The 24921-nt window shown below is 45.2% G+C and overlaps 3 protein-coding genes across 6 annotated transcripts; 1 reads left to right on the top strand and 2 right to left on the bottom strand.

Annotated features, from left to right (window-relative positions):
• Window positions 1-825: 825 nt before the first annotated feature.
• On the top strand, window positions 826-17087 carry GOLGA1 (golgin A1). Of its 4 annotated transcripts, none has more exons than XM_042879089.1 (23): window positions 826-892; window positions 1195-1508; window positions 2287-2377; window positions 3040-3114; window positions 3596-3693; window positions 4149-4181; window positions 4885-5013; window positions 5282-5451; window positions 5840-5951; window positions 6060-6155; window positions 6331-6456; window positions 7160-7255; window positions 7715-7810; window positions 8069-8221; window positions 8442-8537; window positions 8893-8982; window positions 10203-10305; window positions 11197-11354; window positions 11717-11875; window positions 12383-12442; window positions 13256-13426; window positions 14293-14379; window positions 14657-17087. In XM_042879089.1, exons 2-23 carry the CDS (start codon window positions 1374-1376, stop codon window positions 14735-14737), a joined length of 2415 nt encoding a protein of 804 aa, XP_042735023.1. In that variant the 5' UTR covers window positions 826-892; window positions 1195-1373; the 3' UTR covers window positions 14738-17087. The 4 variants fall into 4 exon arrangements, with proteins under 4 accessions (XP_042735023.1, XP_042735024.1, XP_042735025.1 ...); XM_042879090.1 differs by having other exon boundaries at window positions 853-903; XM_042879091.1 differs by lacking the exon at window positions 826-892 and having other exon boundaries at window positions 1085-1508; window positions 10203-10260.
• Window positions 17088-17570: 483 nt separating this feature from the next.
• On the bottom strand, window positions 17571-21085 carry ARPC5L (actin related protein 2/3 complex subunit 5 like). The gene is made up of 4 exons (XM_042879000.1): window positions 20912-21085; window positions 20579-20651; window positions 19991-20167; window positions 17571-18158 (listed from the first exon to the last, which is right to left on the bottom strand). The coding sequence occupies exons 1-4, from the start codon at window positions 21049-21051 to the stop codon at window positions 18096-18098; spliced, it is 453 nt and encodes a 150-aa protein (XP_042734934.1). The 5' UTR covers window positions 21052-21085; the 3' UTR covers window positions 17571-18095.
• Window positions 21086-21558: 473 nt separating this feature from the next.
• PPP6C (protein phosphatase 6 catalytic subunit) lies at window positions 21559-24901 on the bottom strand. Its single transcript, XM_042878769.1, has 7 exons — window positions 24774-24901; window positions 24563-24658; window positions 24423-24488; window positions 23982-24123; window positions 23024-23103; window positions 22672-22881; window positions 21559-21885 (listed from the first exon to the last, which is right to left on the bottom strand). Exons 1-7 carry the CDS (start codon window positions 24846-24848, stop codon window positions 21637-21639), a joined length of 918 nt encoding a protein of 305 aa, XP_042734703.1. The 5' UTR covers window positions 24849-24901; the 3' UTR covers window positions 21559-21636.
• Between the last annotated feature and the right edge of the window lie 20 nt (window positions 24902-24921).

Here is a 24921-nt window from a genome sequence, read left to right as displayed (position 1 = left end):
TATCGAAGAGCATCTCTGCATTCCTGTCGGTATGGTGATGCACGCAGAGATGATTTGCTCTTGAAGCTCCTGGTTTCACACTGAGAGCGGACTGCAGCTCCCAAAGGAGCCCTGGAGCCTCTAGCTTTGCCCGATGCAGCGGCAGCTGTTGGCTCGAGCATTAAGGCCCGCTCTTATTGTCGGCCCCTGGCGCTGCAGGTCTCCTTTGGCACGCGTTGCTCGTCGCTCCCCCGTCGGGGCTTCGTTAGGAGCGGAGCAGGAGCCGCTGTGCAGCAGGGCGGGGCTGGGAGCGTTCGGAGAAATGAGACCTTTTGGTACCGAAAGTAATTTTATAATGAGTAAACTTAAAGTTATTTGACAGCCGTGTGCCTGTAAATCGTATTTTGGTAAAAAAAAAAAATAAAAACACACAGATATTTTACTTAAAATAGAGATATATGAATAAAAGTTTTGGAGCAAATAGCCTTTTTTTTGCAAAGGATCTGTAAATTGCCAAAGCAATGTAATGCCAGAGCGCGCTCTGCCCACGTTGTTGGTGTCTGTGGGAGGAAAGAAGTGTGTTTGTATTGCTGCTGGAATTGTCGGGGAAAGCTGAGATGGAAGCGAGAATCGGTGTCGGTCCATTCCGCGATGAACACCTTCGTTACCGCTGATCTGTACTGGCAATGACAATAAACGCACGACGCACGGCCTGCTCGCTGCTGCCATCACCCGGTGTGCCGCCTCTTGCACTGCGCGCGGGAGCGCGGGGCGGGGTGGGACCGGACGGGGTGAGGCGGGCGCACTGCGCATGTGTAACGCCCGGCTGCGCTTCCGCCCGCGCGGCACTTCCGGGTCAGCGCCGGAGGCGGCGGTGGTGCGCGGTCCCGGCGGCAGCGGACGAGGCGAAGCGGTGGGCGGGCGGTGAGGGCGGGGCGGCGGGAGCGGGCCGCACTGCACTACACTGCACTGCACTGCAGGCTCGTACCGGGACCGCGGCCGGCTCCGAACGGGCGGCAGCGGCCGGGAACGGCCTGCCGGGCCGCCCGAAATCGCCCCGCCGTTGCCGGGGTCGCGGCCGGGCCCGGTTCTGGGGTTGGGGCACCTGAGGGTGCGGTGCGGGGCGGGCTGTGACGGGTGACATCAAAAGCGTTTAGCTGTTTCCAACGGGTATGGATGTCTTTGGCGCGGAAGCCTTATCGCCTTGACTTGCAGGAATCGTTAGGCCATGGAGGCTTTAATGGAACGAGAAATGCGATAAAGCTGAGTGGATGAGGCACAAAATTACGTCTGGGCATCTGGAAGCTGTAAGCAGAACGTCGGTGCGCTAGCCGCATCGCAGGCAGCGGCTTCTTGAAGCACCTGGCTCTGGCGGTGCTACGGAGTATAGGAAAATGTTTGCGAAACTGAAGAAGAAGATCGCAGAGGAGGCAGCGATTGCTCCCAGGCCCGGGGGGGCGGCCAGGATCCCGCGCTCCATCAGCAAAGAGTCCATCACCTCCGTGGGAGCGGACTCGGGAGACGACTTTGTGAGTCCTGCCTTACTCTGAGTGCTGCTTCTTAAGCCGTGTTTCTGTCACTGCTTTACAGGAACCATTTTAAGTGTGCTGTGTGAGTTGAGAATGCTTTGTGGTGGCTCTGTGGTGTATGTCTTAATGTGCAGATGAATCAATAGCTTGAGTCAGCTTAAATACTAAAGGGAAAATATTTGTCTCTTTACTATGAGAGTCACTCGTTTACTCGTGTAAGCACTGGTTACAAAGCTATCTCAATACAAAACGTGATTAAACAGCCATGGGACATTGAATGAATATTAAGTGAACAAGTATGTAAGATGTCTAGTTGTGAAACTAATTTCTGAGGCAGTAGGGAGGCAAGAATTCAAAATCCCAAAAGTTAGTATTCATTTAACTGCTCTTAATGCAGATTTTGTACAGCCTTAAAGCCATAGAGAATCATGTGCCATTTATGCTTTGGATTTTGCATGGAAAGACTGCTGAGTTCTGAGTTCACGTAAATATTGTTGCTTTGTTTTCCTCGTTTCTGTTTTTTCCAGAAGACTTTTTCTCTGACCCATCTGTTCTGAGCTCTTCACTGTTAGAGCTTGATTTCTTTTTTTTTTTCCTAGCCGTTCTGTTGTGCTGTCGTATGAGTGATGGGTTAGAACAAATGCTTCTGCTATAGGCTATTTTAGAAGAATCCCCTGCATCATTCCTAGGCTGGGCAGTGTTTATCGTCGTAGAGTTAGTATGTAACAGGATTATTTTGACTGCAATTTGTAAGTTACGTGGTTGTTCTTCTGTCAAGGCTTCTGATGGAAGCAGCTCTAGAGAGGATCTTTCATCCCAGTTGTTCAGAAGAAATGAACAAATAAGAAAACTGGAAGTCAAGCTGTCTGGTATGTGTCCTGATACGTATAAAAGGTGATTGCTTAGAAGAGTTTCCTTTCAGCTTCAGTGTTCAGAGTTCTGAAAAATGTTTGTTTCGTTTTAGGAAGTTAACTTGTAGTGCACCCCTGTCACTCTCATCTAGGTAGCATTTCTGTCCCCATGCTTCAAACAGTCTTTTCCCCCCCCTTTTTTTTTTTGTAATTACTCTGTGTATGTGATGGTTTGTTTCTCTTAGGAGTTAAGACTTCTGATGTTGACAGTAACGCAGGTGAAATGAAGAGAAAGGAAAGAATCCAGCACAAAACATTCTCAAGGCTGTTTTGCTTTCTAAGATAATACCTCGTTCTGCAGAGCTGTCAGTGAGGGTTCTGTTCTGACACTCCTTCCCATCCCTGTTGCATGGAGTGGAACTTCTCCTGTAGCACTGGGACAGACCCTCTTGTTTGTATCCATTTACCCTATGGGCAGTGAGGAGCTACTTGCTTGTCTTCATCGTTACAGTCATCCAAGTTTTCCTCAGAAGAAATGATTTTCTAGTTGAGAAAATCATTGCTGTTTTCCACTCATGTTTTTTTGTTTTTTTTTTTCTCTCCCCCCCCTTTTTTTTTTCCTGATTTCCTTCCCCTGTGTCTGTCCATTCCTGGTCTGTGCTTCTCCCTCCTAACACAAGATTATGCTGATCAGATCCGAAACTTGCAGAAGATAAAAGAGAAGCTTGAAAATGCATTAGAAAAGCATCAAGATTGTACGTACTGATTTTTAATCTCTCTTATAGTTGAAAATTGCTATGATTTAAATATACCTGGAAAGAACCAATTTTTACACGCAGTTTTTTAAACATTTGTTTTCAAACTGTATACATGCAAGTTGCAAAGAGGTAGAACAGGCTCCTGCCTTATGATGTGAACAGCAGTATTGTGCTGGCTGTTGAGTAAAGTTCTCATTATGCTGTTCCCCAATTTTGGGCTGATGTGCAGCAGGGACTCTGTTGAAACCTACGGCTCTGTTTAGTGCAGTGAAGAACAGAAGACATCTTCTGTTACTTGTGACACTTCTGTCGTGTGCAGGCAGTGCTGTGTGGTGAGTGGCACAGTATCAGTGCTGGAGCTGAGATGGTGCTGAATACTTGAAGAAGCAGCTCTATAAATGTATAAATAACAGAAGCAGTTCAGAAGCAATTTTAAAATATGGATTTTTAATACAGTTTGGTGCTTCTTTGTTGGTAGCTTCCATGAGGAAGTTTCAAGAGCAGAATGAAGCGCACCAGGCCAACCGGGCCAAGATGGCTGAAGGAATGGCTTTGGCCTTAGAGAAAAAGGACCAGGTAATGGAGCTTAACAACTCAGCCTTTGGCTGGCTGTGGAGATCTGTGTACATTAATTAAAGTAGCTGTCCTGCATTGCATTGGTTTAGTGTGTCAAAGTCAAAGGAAGGGATATTCAGGTTGCTTGTAATTGTTCTGAATCTTAATCTTTTTAAAAAGAGCCCACAAAAATTTCTGGTATGAAGTCTGCACATGTTTGATAAGATTCCATTGTGGTTGGCCTTGTTGTCATTTTTGTTTTATTTACTTGAATAATACTTATGTACTTGCATAACATAAATTACTCCATAGCTTTCGTATATAAAAACACTATCTGTTATTTTTATTTTGTTTTCATAATTCTTCATCTTAATATTCCTGTTATCAGTGTGGATTCTTTCTTTTTCTTTTTTTTCCTCCTTAATTGCAAAAGTCTGCAGCTGGATTGTGATTTTAATTCTTTCTTTCTTGTTCAGGAGTGGTTGGAAAAATTGAGTCACATTGAAAAGGTAATTAAGCTTTCGGTTCATTTTATATTTTTAAACAGTGCCCCACATATTTTCCATAGCACAACTCTGTTCAGCCCCTTCTTTGCTGGTTGGTCAGTGAGTAGGGCTGACGATCTGCCTTTATTAGCAGTGCCAATGCTTTGTGAGATACTTCTGGAATTAGTGTTCGTTAACGTGGGAGGGAAGAGTGGTGGGTTGCAAAGACAAAGATCTGGTGGTTTTATACAGTGGAATCATAGCTTCCTTAATTACAGAGCAGACAGCTGGGATGCAGAAAGAGGCGGTGACTTGGTCTGAGCCCATTAGTTGGTCATCTGTCTCATGAAAGGAAGGAATCTATTAGGTAGGAATTTCCTCAGTGTAGGATTTCAGTCTTGCTGTAGCTGTTTGAAGGTGAACTTTAAAGTACCTCTTATTATGAAGATGTTGAGCTTGCTGCTGCTCGCTGTTAATTTTTTAGATAGGTTCCATCTACTTGTGAGTTGAGCATGGCAGTGAAGACAGCTTATAAAGAGAAACTTCAGAAACTCATTGATTGCCTCCTGCAGTTTGAATCAGAGGAAGTTCTGATTCTACGTATGGCGCCGTCGCAGAGCCTCGGGGATGCAGGGCAGATTTATTTCCCAGAGAATTTAATTGACCTCCCACTGACTTCAGATTAACTTACAGATGTTCTTGGATTCCTCTTCTGTTTGTTTATCAGGAAAAAAAAATGCTCGAAACACAGTTAAAAGAAATGAAGGAGCAGAGTTTGAACCTTTTTCAAAAGAGAGATGAAATTGATGAGCTGGAAGGCTTTCAGCAGCAGGAAATGGCCAAAGTTAAACACATGGTAACATTATTTTAAATATGACTTCTTTTCTTGTTAGAACACGCAGTGGAAGTACTGCGTTAGGTTTTTTTAGCCCTAATGCTTGTGTCCAGCGTGGCTCCATGTCCAAATCCTACGTACATCTGGGGTTGCATTGAGTATTTCAGCAGGGACTGTTCTAGGAGTTATTGTACTTAATTCATCTCATAACGTGATAAGGGAGGCCGTTCAGGTGAGAAGACTATCAGTGTTACCAGTTCTTACTTCTTACTAACATTCTGGTATTCAGCTTTTGAAAAAGGAAGAGTCTCTGAGCAAAGCAGAGCAGCAGCTGGAGGCACGCACTCGAGAGCTGATCCATGCCAAGGAGATGCTTCAGGAGGCAAGCACTGAGTCGTCAGGCCTGCGGAAAGATCTTCAGGAGCTGCAGGAGCAGTTCTTGGAGCTGGAGGCACGCAGGTATGGATGCATTTTCGTGACGAGTGTGTTTTCCTGTATTTGTCCAAATCTATTTTTTAGGGGGCAGGGGGGTGTTTATATATGCAACAAACTGACTCATTGCTGCTAGTATGGCAGGCTGGATGTAAAGGCTGAGTTTGTATGTCTTTACAAGCCAATTAAAGCAGTACTCATTTAGGATTTTGCAAGCTTATGTTTCTTTTTTTTGGATACTTAAACACTACCTCTTTGGAAGATTGGAAGATGTATAATGAATACAGTGGCTGGTTTTAGTACAAGAAAATCTGGTTGATGTTGCTTAGTCCATTTATCGTTTAGCAGATTATTCTGCCAAATGCTATTTTTCTGGAACACTGTCACTTTTTTTTTTTTTCCTATTTCTGTGAAGAGATGAACTGATGACAGCTGAGAGGAACGCAGAAAATAAGATCACTGCTCTGGAGTTGAGAGAACAGGAGCTACAAGCTGTCATTCAGCACCTTTCTGTAGACTTGCAAAATGTAAGTTTCACATCAGGGTTTGATTGGAAGAGCTTCTCGTCTACAGAAGTTAGATTGCATATTGACTGTGAAATCTTAAGATTCAGAGCAAGGAATTCCTCTTTTTAGGCTCGAGTTGCTGGTTCTGGATGTGAGAAGACACTAGAAACATTACGGGCAGAGCACGAATCTCTGAAGGTGGAATATGAACAACACAAGCTAAAGGTTAAGAATTTGCAGATGCATCTGGTTCTGTGTTTGAAATTTGGTGTCTGTTAAGTGTTGTAGCATCATGTTGTCTTTTCAAACAGAACTAATGGCACTTTCTCAAGTCAAACCGCAATGAATTAGGAAAGAGCTTGGCTATGAAAAGGGATTCTGTGATTTCTTTTTCCCGCAGATGACTTTTGAGTTTGATGAGAGAAGGAAACTTATTGAACAGTTGCAGGAAAAAGTGTCTTCCTTGGAAAAGAAATTAGAAAGAAATCTTTCAGGGGTTGAACATGTACAGGAACTGCTCAAGGAGGTAATTTTACATTTATGGACTGATTAAAAAGTGCAGTTGTAAGGAATTATTTTAGAATATACATTGCTTACTGGCATGGAAAGGGTATATGATGATGTAGTGCAGGCATGTTTGTCTCTTTGGTGTGTGTTGACACACTGCTGGACAAGCTTGTGTGGGTGGCTGCACGGGGCCCATGTGTGTACATGCTGCACAGATGTCTGCATTGGTCTTTGCACGTTGTTTAGGCAATACATCTGTCTGCTTAGAAGGGAAAGAGAAGTTTTTTAGCATGCCCACAAAAGGCAGGGCAACTGGAGAATGTTATTGGTTGATCCTTACAGAGAACAGCTCACTGTTTCTTGGAATTCATCTGCTGTCACCATGATTCCCAAAGCATTGGGACGGGAGTGGGAGGCTGGTTTGCACATAGGTGTATAAACAGAATGTTGCATGTTCAACACTTCAGCCTCAGAATTGTTAAGAAACAGCTGAAAGCATGAAGAGATTTACTTCTCTTTAGTGCTCTTTTCACTACTTGATCTTTCTCCAGAGCTGATGCTCCTATTTTAGAGTCACCTTGGAGCAATGTTTTCCTATCTGGATCAAAAATAAACTGTTCAAGTTTAGTATTGTTATTAATGAAATTCAAAGGAACTTCTTAGTTAAAATCTTATCTCTTTGTCCACCCTACCCTCTGTTCTTAACCCCATATAATCTTCAGAAAGCTTCTCTTGAGCAGAAACTGGATGAAGCCAGTCAACAGATATTAACAGACAGAATGCATCATGTTAATGCTGTGAACCAGTTAGAAACACAGGTAAGTTGCTTTTTTATTTTCCCCTTACGAATTCCTAACTATTTCCGTCCTCTTTACACCCTGTAGCTTTTACTGTCACTGCATTTGTGTTTTTGACCTAAGGTGATGCTATGTGTCCCACTTAGTTTCCAGAGGAAGGTTTCATTGAGCGGCTCAGGTCATCTCTCCACCTGCAGAGATGGGGAGGTGCCCAGAGGTTCTGAAGTTAAGGCTTCTCATGCTTGTGTTTCCTGCTGTAAGAAACAAGTAGCTAAATTGGAACCATTGCTGAGCAAGTCTGAAATGATGAAGAGTGTTTAAAGAAAGCAGGATGTGTCAAGTAGACATTCTGTTTGAACTGTGTAGTTCCATAGTTTCAGTGTTCACCTGCCCCTGTTACGTCATCCTGTGTTCTGTACGTTGTTTTTCTTTCTAGTAGCGTAGATGTCAGTGGATAAGGAAGTTCATGTTATGTTTTAGAATAGAGAACTGGAACAGAAACTACAGGTTGCAACAGAAGCATTGAAAACGAGCAAGGAGGAAGCTTGTGAGCAGGATCTGAAGATCCAGAAGTTGGTGAGTGTACTGCATTGTGTTTGCGAGACCAAGAGAAGCCAGTTTTTCAGCATTTCCACCATTTCTCTGTGTTCCATTTGTTGCTCAGTTGTTTTGTTACTGTTTGTCTCCTAAACTAGTAGTGTTTGTGTGAGAGCTCCTGGCACTGCTACCAAAGAAACTCAGTTACTGAAGTTTGAGTGTGATGTGCAAATACATCCAATTCTTATTAGAGCTTCAGAATATAGTTGTTTAACTTTGTTTTCTTTTTCTCGTAAGCAAATGGATCTAGAAAGTGAGAGAAGTAAACTACAGCAGCAGGTTTTAAGCGAGAGACATCAGTATGAGCAGAAGGCTTCTGAGCTAGAGTCTCAAATTGCTGCTCTTCAAACAGCGTGGGATTTCGATAAAGCAGCTGCTCAGCACAGGATAGTAAGTACTGAAACTGTTGAGTGGGGCTCCCAAGTCTTCACAGAACGATTTTATCAAAGCTAGTGGACCTTGCTTATTGTCTGCATGTGCTTACTAAGAGTTCCCAGCATTACAGTAGAAGATCCAATACTTTGAAAAACAAAATGTGAATTGAATGTATTTGTTTATGCAAAGCATTGGAACACTTGTACTTAGTACTTAAGCAGTCTTTATTTTACAGAGCCAGCTGGAAAAAGAGAATGAAAATCTCAGTGGAAGCAGAGAAGAGTATGAGAGTTCTTTAAAAAAACAAGAATCTGTACTGAACAAGCTGAAGGTAAGAGTTTAATTAGTCAGTGACACTGGTTAAATGTGGAGCCTAATTTGAGAAACAGTTACTGGTAGAGAATGTTATGTTCTTAGTGCTTGGAATCATGTTACGTTCAGGTTCTGTGTACTTCAAATTCTTTCATGCTCAGTAGAAGTGCTCTGAGAAGCATTACAAACTTGTGATCCTTTCCTGAAGCAGAGTGCTTGGGTCTGTCTAAAAATACGTTCCTTTATTGTCACGCGTGAAGGGCTTTTAAATCCTGCTGGCAGTAGCAATACAGAGTAGTTCCAACATCGAACAGTGAAGTGGAACTCAGGTTGTAGTTCTCTCAGGTAACTTCTAAATTACTTTTGGTTTGCAGGAAGAATTGAGCAACAGAGAGACTGTCAATACTAAAATTGCCAACACATTGGAAGAAACAGAAAAACAAAAGGACAAATTGCAACAGCAGGTTGGTAAATACCAACAGTCTAAAATATGTACAAACACTCCAAGACTCCACACATCAGATGAGATTTGGACTTATGTTTCTGACTATTATGATAATTAATGAAATCATCTTCAGTATGGAAGATGGCCTTGGTTGCCTCTGTAAACGTAAAGGTGTACGTATAAATGCTTTCACAGGAATCTAATCAGTTTATGTGAGTTAATCAGTACAGAAGTGTTAAATACGGCTAGCTGCAAAATTAGAGCTACTCATAAGTTTGTGGGCTGAAGGATTATGGCAGGTTTTGGTAGTTGAGTATAAACTGAGAGGAAGACCAGTTGGTAGTGAATGAAGACGTTTGCTCAGAACGAAGATGATTGGTATTGCAGACCTCTTTAGTTTGTAAGATGTGCTGTCCTGGTGGGCCATCCCGAGGCATTCACGAGTTTGTGGCTTGGTTTCTATAAAAACAATCAGACAAAAAACAAGGATAGCAAACACAACCACAGAGCTATCTGTTCTGTTGTGTTCCTTTCAGAGTTTATATCGTATCTTTGTCCCTCTGAAGCACAGCAGTTCTAAAACCCTAAATTTCTTGATAGGAAGGAGTTTGTATCCAGTAAGTGAATATGAATTCTGGGTAACCTTATTTTGTTCTTCTGTTTTGTTAAAACCAGCATAGTGAATGATGTGAGCATTTGTTTTCTTTAACTGGGAGCTGTCATCTGAGCAAATTGGACTGAATTTAGTTCTATCTTTTAGTATCTTTGTTATTCTGGAACTGTTGTGTATGTTTGCTTGCTTGCTCTAGCTGTTGGAAGAGCTACCAGACTTGCACAGTCGTTGTCTTACAGCTGCCACCTGCTGGTTATGAGGCAGTCTGTGCCTCAGACTTATCAGAAGCTGAAGTGTGTTTTAGCTTTGGCAATATGTTTACTTCAGCACTTTCTAATGAGACAAGCACTGTGTAGGTGATTCCTTCTATGAATCTGGAGTTGAACGTAGACATCCATATTGTGCTATCTGTAACAATAATGCTCAGTCAGCTACTTTCTCAAGGTCCTGTGTTGCCCAGCACATAGCTCAGGCCCTTGTTTAGTTGTAGATACCATCCACTGCCTTCCACTCATGTAAGAATTCTTCAGTTCTTGCCACAAAAAAAAATCTGAGATATGTTGAAATCTTTCCATGGCCTCTTCTAAGTGTATATCCTTAATTTTGTTTGTTTGACTGCTTTAAAGGTTTCACATCTGGCTTCCTTAATAAAGGAAAAAGACCGGCTAATTGATGAAAAATCTGGTATGCTTCTAAAACAGAAGGAAGAACTAAACCAACTCAGTCAAGGTTAGATGAAACCAATCTGCTGTATTCCAGACAGCTTTAACTGAATACAGTCTCTAGGTGTGGGCTTTCTTATGTGTAGATGGTAATAATTCTAGATCTCTCTTATTTCCAAACTTAATCTATTTGAATTTTGAAAGTCCTCTGTCATTCAGTGTCAGTCTCTGTTTCTTTCTAAACAAACAACAACAAAACCCACCTTCTTAATCATTGTTTTGCAGTGTTTTATCAGAAAATAACAGATCTTACTGTACTTTCTGTTGGTGAACATATAGTGCAAAACACAGGAAATGAAGAACTGGTCCAGTTTGATGACTGCTACTTTGTACCACTTTAAAAACTGCTCTTGCTTGAAAGACATCATTTATATTCTTAAATCAGTTGTAAGCTGATTTTCCATTGTTACACTAAAAAATGAAGTGCATTCATCTTCATTCAGTTCCAAACACCTCTGTGTTCCTACTGTGTTGCCCTTACCTAGAAAGGCACCCCAAGGGTGACCTCCTGTTGCACCATTCTGTGGCTGGCTGGCTGTCAGCAGCTGTCTGTGCCATTGCCACATGTGCTCACAGCCCCACGTGTTCCTGTGCAGTCAGAGAAAAAGTCACACGAGCTTTTGGTGGAGGCCTGTGTTCTATTAGAAGAGGTGTAGTTGATAATTAAGCTTTCAAGTATTAAAATGACTCTGACTTTTAAAGAGAGATTGCTCCATTGCAAAAATACACATGTGAGCTTGGGCGGCTTAAATGTCACGTCTTTGTGACAGAGCAAGGCAAAAAGGTCAGGGTTTACCATCGCAGTAACTTTTGTCTATTTGTGTCGACAAATAGGAAATGATGAGAAAATCTCATTTGATTCAGTAGGTTGGTACTGAGCAAGTTTCTTCATCCTCAGATCACGAAGCTGCATTGCTGCAAATGCACCAGCTACGATCTGACATAGAGGCAAGTAATAGCCAAGCAGTGGAGAAAGAAGAAGCAGCAAGGAAGGAAATAGAAGAATTGAAGCTGCAGATACAGGAGTTCCTGTTGGCCAGAGAACATGAGAAAAATGTGAGTGCCAACTGCAAAGCTACTCTGAAAGCTGTCTGCTGTCACAACTGTGACTGCTTTGTGAAGGACATCACCTTATTTTATTTCACTTATAATGAAGGGGATTGAAGGAGGCAGAGACCCAAAAGTGCCAAACAGGCCACTGAGAGATGTGGAGTAGATTGTCACTGTTGCTTTCTGGTTTGGAAAACAAACAAACAATGGGCCTAAACGAAAAAAGTTTTTGGTTAAAACCTCCACTACCTCCCACTACCACAGCAAGCAAAAGCATACAAAAGCAATAAAATCTTGCTTTCTCTCTGAAGACTGTTAACAGGCTGCAAGTATCACACCTCTGCAATTTGCTGTTTTCATTTGTGTAGGTTTCAGAACTAGAAGAATCAACAAGAGCCTTGAATGAGCACTTGGACCTTCCAGAAAATCGTGTGACAGAACAGAATGGAGAGGTAACAGTTACAGATGTCGTTCAACTTCAGAAGGATAACAGAGAGCTGGAACAGCAAATTGTTGAGAAAAACAAGGTAAACTAAACAACAGAAATGCCTGTTTTAATTAGGAAGCCTAATAATAGGTGCCAGAGCCTTAGAAAGGAAGGCCTGAACAGGCTTACAAACATGAGAGATCCAATCTGAATCCAACTTTCTATGAGTATTTCCCCACCGCAGACTGTAAAAGGGTGTAGCAATAGTGAATGAAAACTGCAGCAGAATTGTAGAGAAATCTCTGTGGCACAATTCTGCTTCTGCTCCTTACCTATTTTGGAGAAAAGAAGCTCCAAATGATGCCAGTTACAGCTTTCCTGCAGATCCCAGTTTGAATTCAGTTGATTTCTCTCAGGTGTCCTGTCGCACGCCTGCCGACATTTGCAGCCAGAATTGTGAGACATCCAGATCTCTTCTCTGGAGCTGCCAGTTGGTTTGCTTGATTCTTAGCATTCATTTCCCATGTTTTCTCTTCAGATACTTCTGTGTCAGTGTGTGCCCTAACGCTGAATGCTGTGTTAACGCCGTCCTTTGCTCTGCTTACAGATGATAAAGCAGCTACAGCAGAGAATGACAGAACTGAAAAAAACTCTCCAGAAGGAGTTGGTAAGGGTTCTGTTCCTCAGTCTCTCCAGCTGGCACTTGCTGGAAGTTACTTACAGTAGAAATTCCAAAGACTTGATTGCAAGCTGCAGTTTGTTTATTTACTAGGAATGCTCGCAGTTTCCTTGTGATTGCAGACAAATCTGTGAACCCTTAATTTAAGAAATGTGTAATTCTGGGTCTGTATTTACTGAGTAGATGGTGTGTTGGGTAGCCATCGCTATTCAGATACTGCAGCACTGAATTTAGGTATGGACTTGTATTTGTAGTGTCTGGTATCTAAATGTTTCTGTATGTTGGATGACTGAGATTTGTGGTTGCTGCTCAGCTGTCATTCAGCTAAAATTTCCCAGGCAGTGATGTCAGCCACAGGAGAAAGCTCTTCTCAAAATACTTTCCCACTCTAAGACAAAGCCCTCATATTTTAAACATTTTAAAAGAGGGTTTAAAATATTCAAGTATTGTGATTTAAAAAATATATATATATTTTGTTCTGAACTGGAGAATTGCATTCTGTGCATCTGAAGAGCACAGAGCAGATTAATGGTGAAAGAAAAATGATGTCAGTTTCTAGTATAGAGCCAATTCTGCTGGTTTGGTCACACAGATGTAACTCTAACAAGAGCTGGGTTTTCTCCTGGAGGCTCAAGAAATGTAAGATATGCACCTCTGCTGTCATCCCCTGAAGGATGAGAAGCTTGTCCTACTGATGCCCATCTTGTGGGTACAAATGCTCTGCATTAGGTATCTCAGATTCACATTTTCTCCCAGCATCAAACTGACACATCCTGTAATGCTCTTCTCTTTTTCTTTCAGAAAATAAGGCCAGACATTGAGGTACCTGAAGTACGTGAAAAAACAAATTCTGAAGTGCCTAATGCTGCTGTGACTGTCACAAACAACTCTGATTTAAATGACTCAAGGGAGATAAACTTTGAGTACCTTAAACATGTTGTACTAAAATTCATGTCCTGCCGGGAGTCTGAGGTAAAGAATCCTAGGAAGACGGGTTGGTACGCTCGTCTTCTCATCTCTGGTACCTGGCAAGAATGCCTCTATGCCAGCTCAGTATTTTTGCATGTGAAAAGAAATTGACTGAGTGAGGCAGCGCAATAAAGCAAAACAGCAGCGTGTTTGGGAGTACAGATCATTAGGAGCTAAGTGAAAAGTAGGAGGTAGTTATGTCTAGAAGTTAAAGAGCTGAAACTGCTCTGTACTATTCTAAAAAGCATATGGAGTATATGTGATTATAAAGTAGCTGTATGTTTAAGAAAGATAGCAACAGAAACCAGAAAGGACATAAAGCACATGCTGTTGAGGTGTCATAAGAGATAATTCCTTGTGCACGTGAAGCTCCTTTATATTCTCTAAGTTGTGTTGAAAAGGTTACAGGTAGAAAGAAGTCATGCCAAAATATGCTTTTCTTAACTGTAGGTCAAGACAGTAGGTAGGATGAAGAAATAATTGTGCAGCTCCGTGGTATCCAGAGTGTTTGACTCCTTTAGTAGCTCTGCATGATGTATCTTAGTGCTGTGCAGTCGGTACGTTGTGTATGTAAAGCAGCATGATTCTGACCTGTCTGCATGCTGCTACAACTTTTTAGAACTTAAAAACAATTACCACAGGATGCTGTAGGGAAAATATGCAAGCTGAAGAAAGCTAGGAAATGCAATCAGAAGAAGAAAGATACAGGCTGCCCTGGTCCATTGTAAGAGGGCATAGGGAAAGGTTTTACTGTTCTGCTCTTTGCAGTTGTAACTAAAAAGTCTGTGACTAAGCCTGCAGAAAAAGTGTTGCACTGTAGTCCAGAACACAGAGGCTGAGAGCATCATAAGCACTGTGGTTTCTTTCAGGCATTCCATCTTATTAAGGCTGTATCTGTTTTACTGAATTTTTCCCAAGAGGAAGAAAATATGCTTAAAGAAACATTGGAGTACAAGGTAAGGATTCTGTTGCACCTGTAACCTATAATTGGACTTGCAGCAAAAGATGTGAACGCTCTTAGATGCTGGGAGGTGCTGAAAAGTAGCTGTTCCTTCCAGATTTAATCATGTGAAACAATTTGCATTTTCACAATCTGAACTCTGCAGAGTTCTGTTTTATAAATAGTTTCCATCACTTGATGGGGAGATGCAGATATACTGTGCTCTTGTTCCAGTCTCCAGCTTCTTGTAAGTGCGAACCTAGCATGGTATGTATTGTGCTTTCCTGTCCTAGATGTCATGGTTTGGGTCAAAGCCATCTCCTAAAGGCAGTATCCGGCCCTCTATCTCAAGCCCAAGGACGCTGTGGTCTTAAGGGATCCTGAAAACGGGCAGTCAGCATCTAGCCACTGTTTTTTCTGTGAAAAGAACACTGAACACACCACTTCAGGTGTGTCTTAATCACTGTCATTGCAGTATTTTGTACAAGAACTTTGACACTGTTTACAAAAGTAATGCTGTGCAAGGAGAAACTTTCACTACAAACTGACACCTCTTGCGGGCTGGGATCAGGGACCTTTGTCTGGATGGTCTCTCAATGGGAGTCAGCTCCTTGTGCTCACCAGACCTGTTATCTTGGCACCAAAGGATAACGTTAACCTCACTGACGAGGGTGCTGGCAGTTGGAGCTTCTAATGCACGCACCTGCTATGGTGGTGATTCCAGCTTATGTTAGGAGTGCGAGGGTTGAATAACTGCAGACACAGTAAAGCTTCCTTGTCTCATTGTGGAAAGCAGTGGGGAAAAAATTGTTGGCAATACTGTGCTGAATTTTTGACAGTTTGAAATGACTTTCAAAGGACAGGAGCAGGAGCTTTAACCAAAAAAGAAGTTTGCCTTGCCTTGTTACACTGACATAACTAATAGTCTGCATCTTTTCATATCACTGTGTAATATAAGGTGCATATATCCTGGCCTGCAGTCTTGAAGGCTGCACATTGATCATGATTATTTAATTTGAGAGCACAACTTTAGAGTTGTTTACTGATTTTACTTTTCTTAAAGAAAAATAATATTTAAAATGGTCTTAATTATAGTACCTAATACTCAGTCGCCTTGAAAACCAATCTGTTAGTCTGTACCATGGGTTGTTAGCACTGGGAAGAAGGGGTAGTAAACCATTTTAAATTTTTAAAACTGATTTCCAGGTATTGTAAGTATACACTGAAAATACTTTTTATAATGAAAAAGAAAACAGAAAAAAGATTGTATGTATATATATATACACCTTGAAAGAGCGTGACTAATATTGGTACTAAGCACTTTGGGCTTTCTTCCTTAACAAGTCTGCTAGCAACAAGCTTTCATAACCAGCATCTTTTGTTGTGGTTTTGTAGTTCAGATGCCGTTGCTTATAGCTGTTCTGAGCACTTAGTGGCTGTGACCTGTGTCTGACTACCTGACAAAAGACCACGGCTTAGGAGGCTTTTGTTTTTGAGGGCAAAACTGAACTCTTCACAAATCAGTCTTGGTTCTGCCTTAGGAAAAGGGAACTCAGCTGACACAGTTTTGCCCTTCAGTTTTAACGCCACCACAAAATCTAGATGAATATAGGAAGCAGCAATCAGGCTTACTTCTTAAAACTTGGATATATATCTATATATAAGAAATGCAATGCTGCTATTCTGGTAGTTCTTTTACAATGAGATTTGTGTTACTAACAAAGGTTTTTATTCAATATGTTAAGAAAAAAAATTCTACCTGTCCTGTAGTGGAGATGCAGTCACGTTCAGAGTCTGACTTAGCTCTGCTGACAGTGAGCGACCTGGGTGGTGGTGGCAGGTGAGACACAGTGTTAGAGTTGCAGCAGAGCTGCTGTGAAGAGATGGAAGCGTTCTGCACGAGGTCAGCAGAGCAGCACACGTGGGGCACATCTGCCGCAGGGGCCGGGCCTGTTTTTGAGGCAGCCGCTGCCTCGGCTGGCGTGGCGCTCCTGTTCAGAGCTGGCATCTGCTGAAGTACACTCAGTAACATCAGCAGCACTCGTACACTGAGACTTGATCCGTGACACTTAACTGTACAGAATAGGGAAGTTTAGGGTAAGAGTGCAACTCCAATATGAAAATAGACAATCAAAAAGTAGATTTGTTGGTTGTTCCTGTATTGAAACAAAGCAGGGGCAGGATAACCCTCCTGGGCCTCAGAAGGGTCTTTCTTTGGAGCGTCTCCTTGCCCTGACCTGCTTCTGTGTGACCTGAGGCCAGAGGGTAGGATTCTCCCTCATCACACTGCTGCAGGCTGAGGGACAAATTTGGTTTGAGTTGTGCCTGGCTTGAACGGTTACTGCTGTACAGTAATGAATGCAGTGCAGGCAGCCTGCAAGACAGAGTGATGCATAAATTTTAATTATATATTGACTAATGCAAACAGTGTAGCATCCCAAAGCTCATACTTACCCAAAGCTCACTAACTTACCATAAATGAGTTCTCAAGTGTTGAATTTTCTTCAGATACCAGAGCAAGAATGGTGTGTGTGTGTATGTATATATGTACATATATATTAAAAAAAAAGCTAATGCACTTTCCCTTGTATAAAAACAGTGGTATACACAATCCTTTCTATGGCTGTTGAATTTCTTTCCTTCTATGCTGTAAATATGGATTGTATTATGAAACACTATGAAATTTGTGGTGCAATATGTTTTGGATTAAAACTCTAATCTTGATTTCTTTCTTCTTCTTTGTCGTCCTGATTGTGTCCACTGGGATGCTACAGCTATTTGAAACAGTTTTAAAGCATTGAAGCAAAACTTATCTTTGACCTGTGCTAAGATTGTAGTTGTGAGATTAAGGCCTGTTTCTCATAGGGAATTAGGCCAGGAATGAGGTAGGGTGCTTCTGCCTCCTGAAATCATCTCTAGGGGCAGCTGCTACTTGCACTCTTAGCAGGTGCTAAATCCAGGCTGGCTGGATTACAGCCTCCCTTTGCAGCTGTGTCAGTTGGAAGCAGGGCCCAGGCTGTGTGCAGCCAAAACCAGGGCACTGAGCGAGGCTGTTGGAGCAGCCAGCACAGCTCAGTTTGAAGACAAAGTTTGGAAGGAGTTGGAAGTGAGTGCTCATGCAGAGGTGGGCACTTAGCTTAGAAATGCTATTACTGCAGGCTGATTTTTGAGTGTCGTATTTAAGAGTAAGCCAAAAACTGCCTTAACTTGTATGATCCAAGAACTTTATTGATGCAGCAGGCACTTTACAATGAAACCAACCCCATGGTCCAGCTGTCCTCTGACTGTATCTCTATATATACACACACATATATACAAAATCATCTTGCTAATAAACCCTTCTCCCATTCATAAACCGTCAGAACCTTGCATCTGTGAAGACCATCGCTCCCTCTTAAATAAGCAGTACAGACAGGATCTTGGATCACCACACTTTGATAAAGCAACATCTGAGAATACCTGCTCGCTTTCAGTAGTAGGAGGCAGGAGTTTGCCTTCTCTCTGCCTTAAAAGAAGCAATCAGGAGAATGTCTTGGCTCCTGTATGTGATAGTCAGAATATACAGGAATACCTTTACTCTTTTCCCACTTCAATGTTAAAAGCAGTCCAAGAGGAGGTTTCCATAGTATTTCAGTAGATTGCAATCTCTAATCAAGAAGGACCAGCGTCATTTCAGCTACTTCTTCTTCTGGGTCCAAAACCGATGGTTGCCTTGGTTTGCATTAATAGTCTTTAAACAGTCTTTCTTGCTGTAAGAACTCTTACTATGGAACCTAGTCCACCTACTGCTAATGCCTGTGGGTGAGAGAAGGAGACAAGATCAGTGTTACAGTCGCACAGCCAGTGGCTCTCATAGGCTGCGCCTCACTCTTTTGTTCTCAAAACCTAAAAACAGTTACTTGTGGAAAGCAAAGAAGTTTTTTTCCCAGAACATGCAGACATTAGACTTGTTTCAAATAGTTATAGATACTCAACTTCACTGCACAGCATCAGGTTTCCATGATAAAACCTTCACTGCTCTTCACAGCCTGCAGGGCTGGCAGTGGTTCTGCCGGTACGACTGTTCCGTCACACGAAACACGCACTGTGCTGGTTAACTCCTAAGCCATTTTCTATGCTAATTGCTACCACCAGAGCAGGAAATTCAGTTCTCACGTTGTTCCACCCCTCCATGTCTGTGCAGGTGCCTTCTGCACGGCTTACACCTTCAGCTTCCTGCAGTAGTAAGTTCTATGTCCACACGCTTATTCCTTTGTCATGTTCAGTTCCTTACCTGTTCCTGTCCTGTGCCATGATCTTGGGAACTCTATGCCCCCTATCCTCTGTGGACTTACACAGATGAGTGCCTTCTTTGACCCAGGCCTTAGTGGTACGTAGGCAGTACTGCTCTATAAATGCAGGAAGCGAGGAAACGAAGGGCAAACAAAACATGGCAAAACATCCCACTAAATGTGAAGGTTAAAGTACGTTCTCCAAAACCTTACATGCATCTAGATGACTTGCATCTAGTGAAGGACAGGGTGTCACTGATGATGCAGAATGCCTCACCCCCCTTCTGTTCCTGAATGAAGAAAGGAGGAAGGGCTTGGTGTGGTTTCATTTGCACCCTTAATGTAAATGAGACATCTTTCTAAAGTCAAGGAGAAGGATGCAAGGACTGCTCAGATCAGTGCCAGACCTGATGGACACAGATGGCACTGGGCCATTCCAGGGGACAGGCAGCTGAGCTGCGTGTCCTACCTGTGCTGCTGGAAAGCAGCGCCCAGCCCACTGCAAACCTGTCATGTTCCTTTCAAAACGAAGAGATGCTTGCATGTGTCTACATGTTCTGGGCACTGACTTCTTTCCAGTCAGGGCAGTCTTGTGTAATGTTACATACTGGGAGCATCAACCTGTGGTGACCCAAAAACAGTCTCCAGTGGGAAGAACGCCACAAAATGTCAAGTATGTTCCTTCCTGGGAAATTTTCTCCTCCTCCTGCCCATCAATATTCCACAAGGCTGGGGACAGCTGCTAGCGGCTGGAGTCACCACTGCACAACTTCTGTCTTAACTCCTCACAAGAAGGAAGCAGACCTTTGCAAACAACCAACCAGCAGCCAGCTGTGAGCACAGCACATCCCCTCCTGCAACCCTTCCGCAGAAATACCAGAGTGCCTCTGTGGGTTCCACTGGAACCTTCAGAGACATCCAAAGCCTTACTGTGCAAACTAAACAGGTCTGCTATATCCTGATAAATTTGGATACGTACTCTGTCACAGCACTTCACTGATGAAAAAATGTCACACCTGAGCCGTCCTGGGCATCCCATGAGCCCAAGGGCACCTTTCAAACAATTACACCTCCACTTCCAGTTCTTGCTCCTTGTTGGGGGAAACCACCAACAGACAGAATGCACAATGCCTCCTGCAGCAGACACTGCTCTGCCACTCCCCACCCCTCCTGGCTGAGGAAAGCTCTGAAGTACCGGCAGAAGCTTGGCAGAAGCTTTGGAAGCCCAACCTTAAGAGAAAAGGCAGCACCAAGCACTGCTCCTCAGGGGAGGATCGCCCTCATCGCACAGCTCTCTTTCGGGGGGTTCTCCTGAAAGCACTGATGGCAACTGGAGAGCCCAGAGCAAGCACTCACCTTTTCATGCCACTGGAGTAATATTGCACTGCTATTTTCTGTCGGCTTTTCAAATCCTTTATAAATATACTTCATTAACAAGTCAATACCATTTCTGTCTAAGGAGTTCACCGCTTGTTCGATTTCACTGCTTTTAAAAGACGTGAGGACTTTGAGCATGGTTCCCTGCGCCTGCTCCTGCACAGAAAGGAAAACGCCGTTAGGATCAGCGAAGCCGGACGCGACCCCGAGAGCCGCGTGCAGCAAAGCGCCCGGAGCAGCGGCTGCGCTGCCGGTGGTGAAGATGCTGCAGCCAAACAGGAGAACATTTTGCACCTTAAGTTTCCGTAGTGAGAATACAGAAGGGAAGAGCTCTTTAAAACCGGACTTATTGGTACTCCTACCTCGGGAGAGCCACCCGGAGCGCACTGCAGAATTGCCTGCAACAAATCTACAGTCTGAGACCAACGTCGTGCTTCTGCAGCACACTACGAGACCCCCTCGGAGGTACTTCAGGACTTCCTCTCTCAGCCATCGGTTGCTGCCGGCGCGTTTCCCCGCACCTCGGGACGCCGCCCATTACCGGCGCGGATCCCGGGCCGCACTCACCTTCAGGGCCGCGCTGCGCGTCTGGGCGGGGGCGCTCCGCAGGGCCGCGTGCAGCGCGCGCAGCGCTTCGCCTCTACGGCGCGAGTCAAGGAGTAACGGCGGCACCGGGAGCCCCGGACACGGCGCGACCCGGAGAGGGGGGAGGGGAGGAGGCCGCCGGGCCGGGGGGAAGCGGCAGCCGAAACTGCGGCCGCCGGGCGGCAGCGGCGCGGGACGGGGCCGGGGCGGTACGGAGGGCGGCACCGGGCAGCCACAGGCCGCGCCCCCGCCCCGGTAACGTTCCCGGGACTCCCGACGGCAGCGCGGGCCGGGCCGGACCCGCCCGAAGGATACTGCCTCAGCAGCGCCTCCACCTCGGGGCTCGCGTCGGGCTCGGCCGCCGCCGCCTCCTCGGGCTCCTCCACGAACCGGTTCTCGTCGTACTGATCGATGTCGAGGCGGCGGAAGCGGGACGAGAGCGTGCTCCGCGCCATGCCGTCGGAACCGGAACCGCCTCCGCCGCTCCGCCCCGCCGGAACCGGAAGCGCAGAGCCCCGCCCCGTCCCGCCCGGGGCGAGAAGAAGGGAGCGGAGGGCGCCCCCCGCCGGCCCGGCCCGCACAGCGCCACCCGCCGCACGGAGAGGACGCGCGACTGAAAAATCAGAACGATTCCTTTAATGTACGAAGGGAGGGGCGGCGGAGCACCGGGCGGCGCGCGGCGATGCGGCCCGACGGCCCCGGCTGCGGGAACTTTGCTGCTGAAACCTCTTGAAATCTACCGGAAACAAAAAAGCTCAGGGATGAGCGCGGCCCCGGGCGCCGCTGCCGTCGAACGCAAACGCTTCGTCTCGGCCCGGCGTGCGGCGCTCGGAATGCCGCAGGCGCGGTGCAGCTCCGCCCAAATCAATCCAGGGGAGGAGGGGAAAAAAGGAAATCGCTACAGACACCGTAATGCACAATAAATTTAGATAATTTAAAAATAAAAAAGGCAAGAGGCAGCATTTCAGCAGCAAAGTGCTTAATAAAAAGTATATTGTCAAGAGGCAGAAGGAGGGGCGGGGGCAGCAGGCGGGGGCGGCTCAGAGGAAGTAGGGGGTGGTTGTCCTGGGAGGGATCACTCGTTCTGAGTCTGGGACTGCTCGGAATAGCTTTGGTTCTCTTGTATTTACATCTTTAAAGACCATGATTGAAGCAATGTTTCCGCAGCGATAGCAGTAATTGGGAGCAGACCACACCGTGACCAATTTCTCATCAAACATGAACTTATAGCCTTCGTGAACCAGCTGATGTGCTCTGCAGATGAGTTTCAGGTTGTTGATGTGGACAAACTGCAAAGAAAAAAGGTGCGTCAGAACTCTGCGAGGGCCCAGCAGCAGCTCCTGCCGTGCAGCCCTCCTGCAGCTCTGCTGGGCTCATCTGTGGGCTGCAGCACTGACAGCACTGAGGTGCAGGCTGTGCTAAGGACGCTCCCTGTGCTCCCAGCCACATGCAAGGATCCCCCTGTGCCCAGCGCCCCCAGCAGCACCCCCAGAGGTGGGACTGAGCGGACGGTGCTGGGAGCAAACCTCTCCTCTCAGAGCACAGAAAAGGCAGCTTTGGGTTTTGAAACCTGAACAGTGAGAAACGCTCCTGCCCGGGACAGCCGTGGTGCCTGGGCCTGTGCTGCCCACACCTTTCAGTCCTTCCTGAATATGCTGCAGAGGACCACAGAGAACAATGCACAGCATGACTCAGGAATTCATCTTAGGGCTGGTTCAGAAGCCTGGGAAGTTCAATGGCTCTTAGCCTCAAGAAGCCTGCTTACTATGTTGCAAAGTAACAAAAATTAAGTCAAAGATTGTTAACAAAAATAGCATTTCTTCTTCCAAATCATTAGAAAAGTATTCTACACAAAGCCCAGTAATTCTAGTTATACTTTTTAAAAATCAAGATCTGTGTATTATCTCACTTGGCACTTTTTGAAGGGACAACAATAAGTCACAAGAAAACCTCCTTCACCTCCACACCAACTCCCAGCTCCCTCACAAGGAAAGTTCCTTAATCCACCCATCACTACAGTAAAGCTTTGTCTCACACCTGCAATTATGGAACGCGGCACAGAATCGCATCATTACCTCATTGGTCACCTTGGCACCAAACAGCCAACCCGCTCCTCGTGGGCTGATGGCCCACGTATCCACATCTTCTGGATCAGACCAAACCAGGTCACAGAAGGCGCCTTTATGAGGAATTTCTTGATTACGTTCAATGGTTCGAATCTGATCGAGTGTCTTGATGTCTGGAGACAAGCCTCCGTGCACACAGAGAATCTGCTCATCTATTAACTGGAGAGAAAAGGAAACACAAAACAGTGGGTATTTCAGCCCAACCCAGAACCTCTCTAGCAGGACCCTTAGAGGCCACCAATTCTATAAGTTATATTTAGACAATCTACTCGCATCTTTTCAGTGAGGTGTTCACACTTACAGCTGCTATTGTGAGCATGTCAAAGACTTTGGTACAGTATCTCCAAGCATTAGCATTCCCGTATTTGGTTTGGCACTCATCTGTTAAATAGAGAATGTTTTTCTTCTTAGCAGACCAGAAGAAATTCAGACAATGTGATCAGAGTCAAACAGAACAGAACTTGAAAAGGCAGATGTAAAACAAAAAGGAAACAAACAAATAAAAAACAGCTGGGAGCAACCAGTAAGCGCTGGGTGGAAAGCACTCTTCACTGTTTCTGTGGTCCACCAGCAGGGAGAGGACCTCACTACCTACTGCTTTTTCTTCAGCAATGGAGAAAAAAGCAACACAACTGACAGCACCTTAGCAGTTTCCCACCGACTGCCTGGGAACGGCCCCTCAGCTCACCCAGCAGTGTTTATACTGATTATATGATCGCGCTTCATGCAAGAGATGTGAGGCAGAAACAGGGAACCCATTAGGGCTAATTAAAGTCCTCTTCACTACAAATAAGTGCTGCAGTAGCTTCGTTTACAGCTATACAAATATATCAATAAAACTGATGGACAAGTATTTCTTTGGAGCCTCATGAGGCTTATAAATGTTTATATATGCTCTCGTTGACACACTATGGCACGTTATCCAGAAGAAAGCAGGCTGAAGCCTGTATGTCACAATGATTTTCAGTTATACCCAAAGAGAATTATGTAGAATCTTTCATTAAAAGACACCAAAGCATATCATCAAAAAAACGCAAAGAAAAACTGAGATGCTGGAGGAAAAGATGGGCTAGAGATGGAATAAAACACCTTTACTTCTTGAGCACAACAACAGTGTTAACATTTGAGACCATTTCCCACCCAGTTCTAGGAAAGCCCCACATAGCGCTGCACACAAAGCAGATTTTAAAAGGGAAATACGAGATAGTTGTTTATGGCATGCTGCCCCCCATTCAGAAATCACTTGGGTGAAGTCTTACCATAAAATCCATACACTTGCGTTATCTGCCTGCTTTCGTGATTGCCTCGTAACAGCGTGATACGATCGGGCCATTTAGCTTTTAGTGCGAGAAGATAAGTGAAAGTCTCAAGACTATAGTAACCTCTATCTACAAAGTCACCCTGCAAAGTCAAAACAAAATTATAAATAAAGAAACACCAAAGCTGAAAAATGCAAAGCGACAGTCGCTTTAACTCCTCAGTGCACGAAGAAATCTGATGCCGAAGGAGGCCTGCAGCCCACCGGGGAGGACGCGCTCTCTGCTCCCCGACCGCACAGCCGCCGCACGGGACACCCGCCTCAGCTCCCCCCGCGGGCAGCAGCCAGGGCTGGGAAGGCATGGTGCTGCCGCCGGGGCCGGCACCCAGCACAGGTCCGGGCCCGACGCGAGCTGCGAGGGTGAGGCGGCACCGGCACGTACCATGAAGATGTAGTTGGTGTCAGGCACCTGCCCGCCGGTCCGGAACAGCTCGCACAGGTCGTAGAACTGCGGAATGGGGCACACGTCAGCGCGGGCGGCGGCACCGAGCACTGAGGCGTGTCCCGGCGCCGCGCCGTTACCTGCCCGTGGATGTCCCCGCAGACGGTGACGGGCGTGGAGACGGGCTGCACGTTGGACTCCTCCAGCAGCAGGTCGCACACGTAGTCGCACAGGCGCTGCGGGAGCACAGTGGGTAGCACTACCACCGCCGCCAGCAGCAGCGGGAGAGTACCGGTACCGGCACCGTCCGCCGCCGCCCCTCCGACCCCGCCCCACCCCGCCTGCGCCCACCTTGAGGTCATTCTCGGGCAGGTACTTGCAGAGCCGTGCGATCTCCACGTACTTATCCAGGTCCAGCGGCGCCATCTTCGGACAGCAGCTCGGAGCCGGAAGCGAAGCCCTCCACTTCCGGGAAGCGGCGCGGGCCTCGGACGCCAGC

This window comes from Lagopus leucura, unplaced genomic scaffold, assembly GCF_019238085.1.
Source record: "Lagopus leucura isolate 7727_CA_CO unplaced genomic scaffold, USGS_WTPT01 Super-Scaffold_100022, whole genome shotgun sequence".
Taxonomy (NCBI): Eukaryota; Metazoa; Chordata; class Aves; order Galliformes; family Phasianidae; genus Lagopus; species Lagopus leucura.
The sequence above is the reverse complement of the archived record's forward strand: the minus strand, read 5'-3'. Positions and strand labels throughout refer to the sequence as shown.

What these genes read in the sequence shown, in the direction of transcription:
- GOLGA1 (XM_042879089.1), top strand. Translation starts at nt 1,374, where the DNA reads ATGTTTGCGAAACTGAAGAAGAAGATCGCAGAGGAGGCAGCGATTGCT. An exon ending in CCAGAGAACATGAGAAAAAT is followed by an intron (nt 11,355 to 11,716) that starts GTGAGTGCCAAC and finishes TCATTTGTGTAG; the next exon opens with GTTTCAGAACTAGAAGAATC. An exon ending in TGTCCTGCCGGGAGTCTGAG is followed by an intron (nt 13,427 to 14,292) that starts GTAAAGAATCCT and finishes GGTTTCTTTCAG; the next exon opens with GCATTCCATCTTATTAAGGC.
- ARPC5L (XM_042879000.1), bottom strand. Translation starts at nt 21,051, where the DNA reads ATGGCGCGGAGCACGCTCTCGTCCCGCTTCCGCCGCCTCGACATCGAT. An exon ending in GTGGAGGCGCTGCTGAGGCA is followed by an intron (nt 20,652 to 20,911) that starts GTATCCTTCGGG and finishes CTCGCGCCGTAG; the next exon opens with AGGCGAAGCGCTGCGCGCGC. An exon ending in CGCGCAGCGCGGCCCTGAAG is followed by an intron (nt 20,168 to 20,578) that starts GTGAGTGCGGCC and finishes CTTTCTGTGCAG; the next exon opens with GAGCAGGCGCAGGGAACCAT.
- PPP6C (XM_042878769.1), bottom strand. Translation starts at nt 24,848, where the DNA reads ATGGCGCCGCTGGACCTGGATAAGTACGTGGAGATCGCACGGCTCTGC. An exon ending in ACACCAACTACATCTTCATG is followed by an intron (nt 24,124 to 24,422) that starts GTACGTGCCGGT and finishes TTGACTTTGCAG; the next exon opens with GGTGACTTTGTAGATAGAGG. An exon ending in ACATGCTCACAATAGCAGCT is followed by an intron (nt 22,882 to 23,023) that starts GTAAGTGTGAAC and finishes TTTTCTCTCCAG; the next exon opens with TTAATAGATGAGCAGATTCT.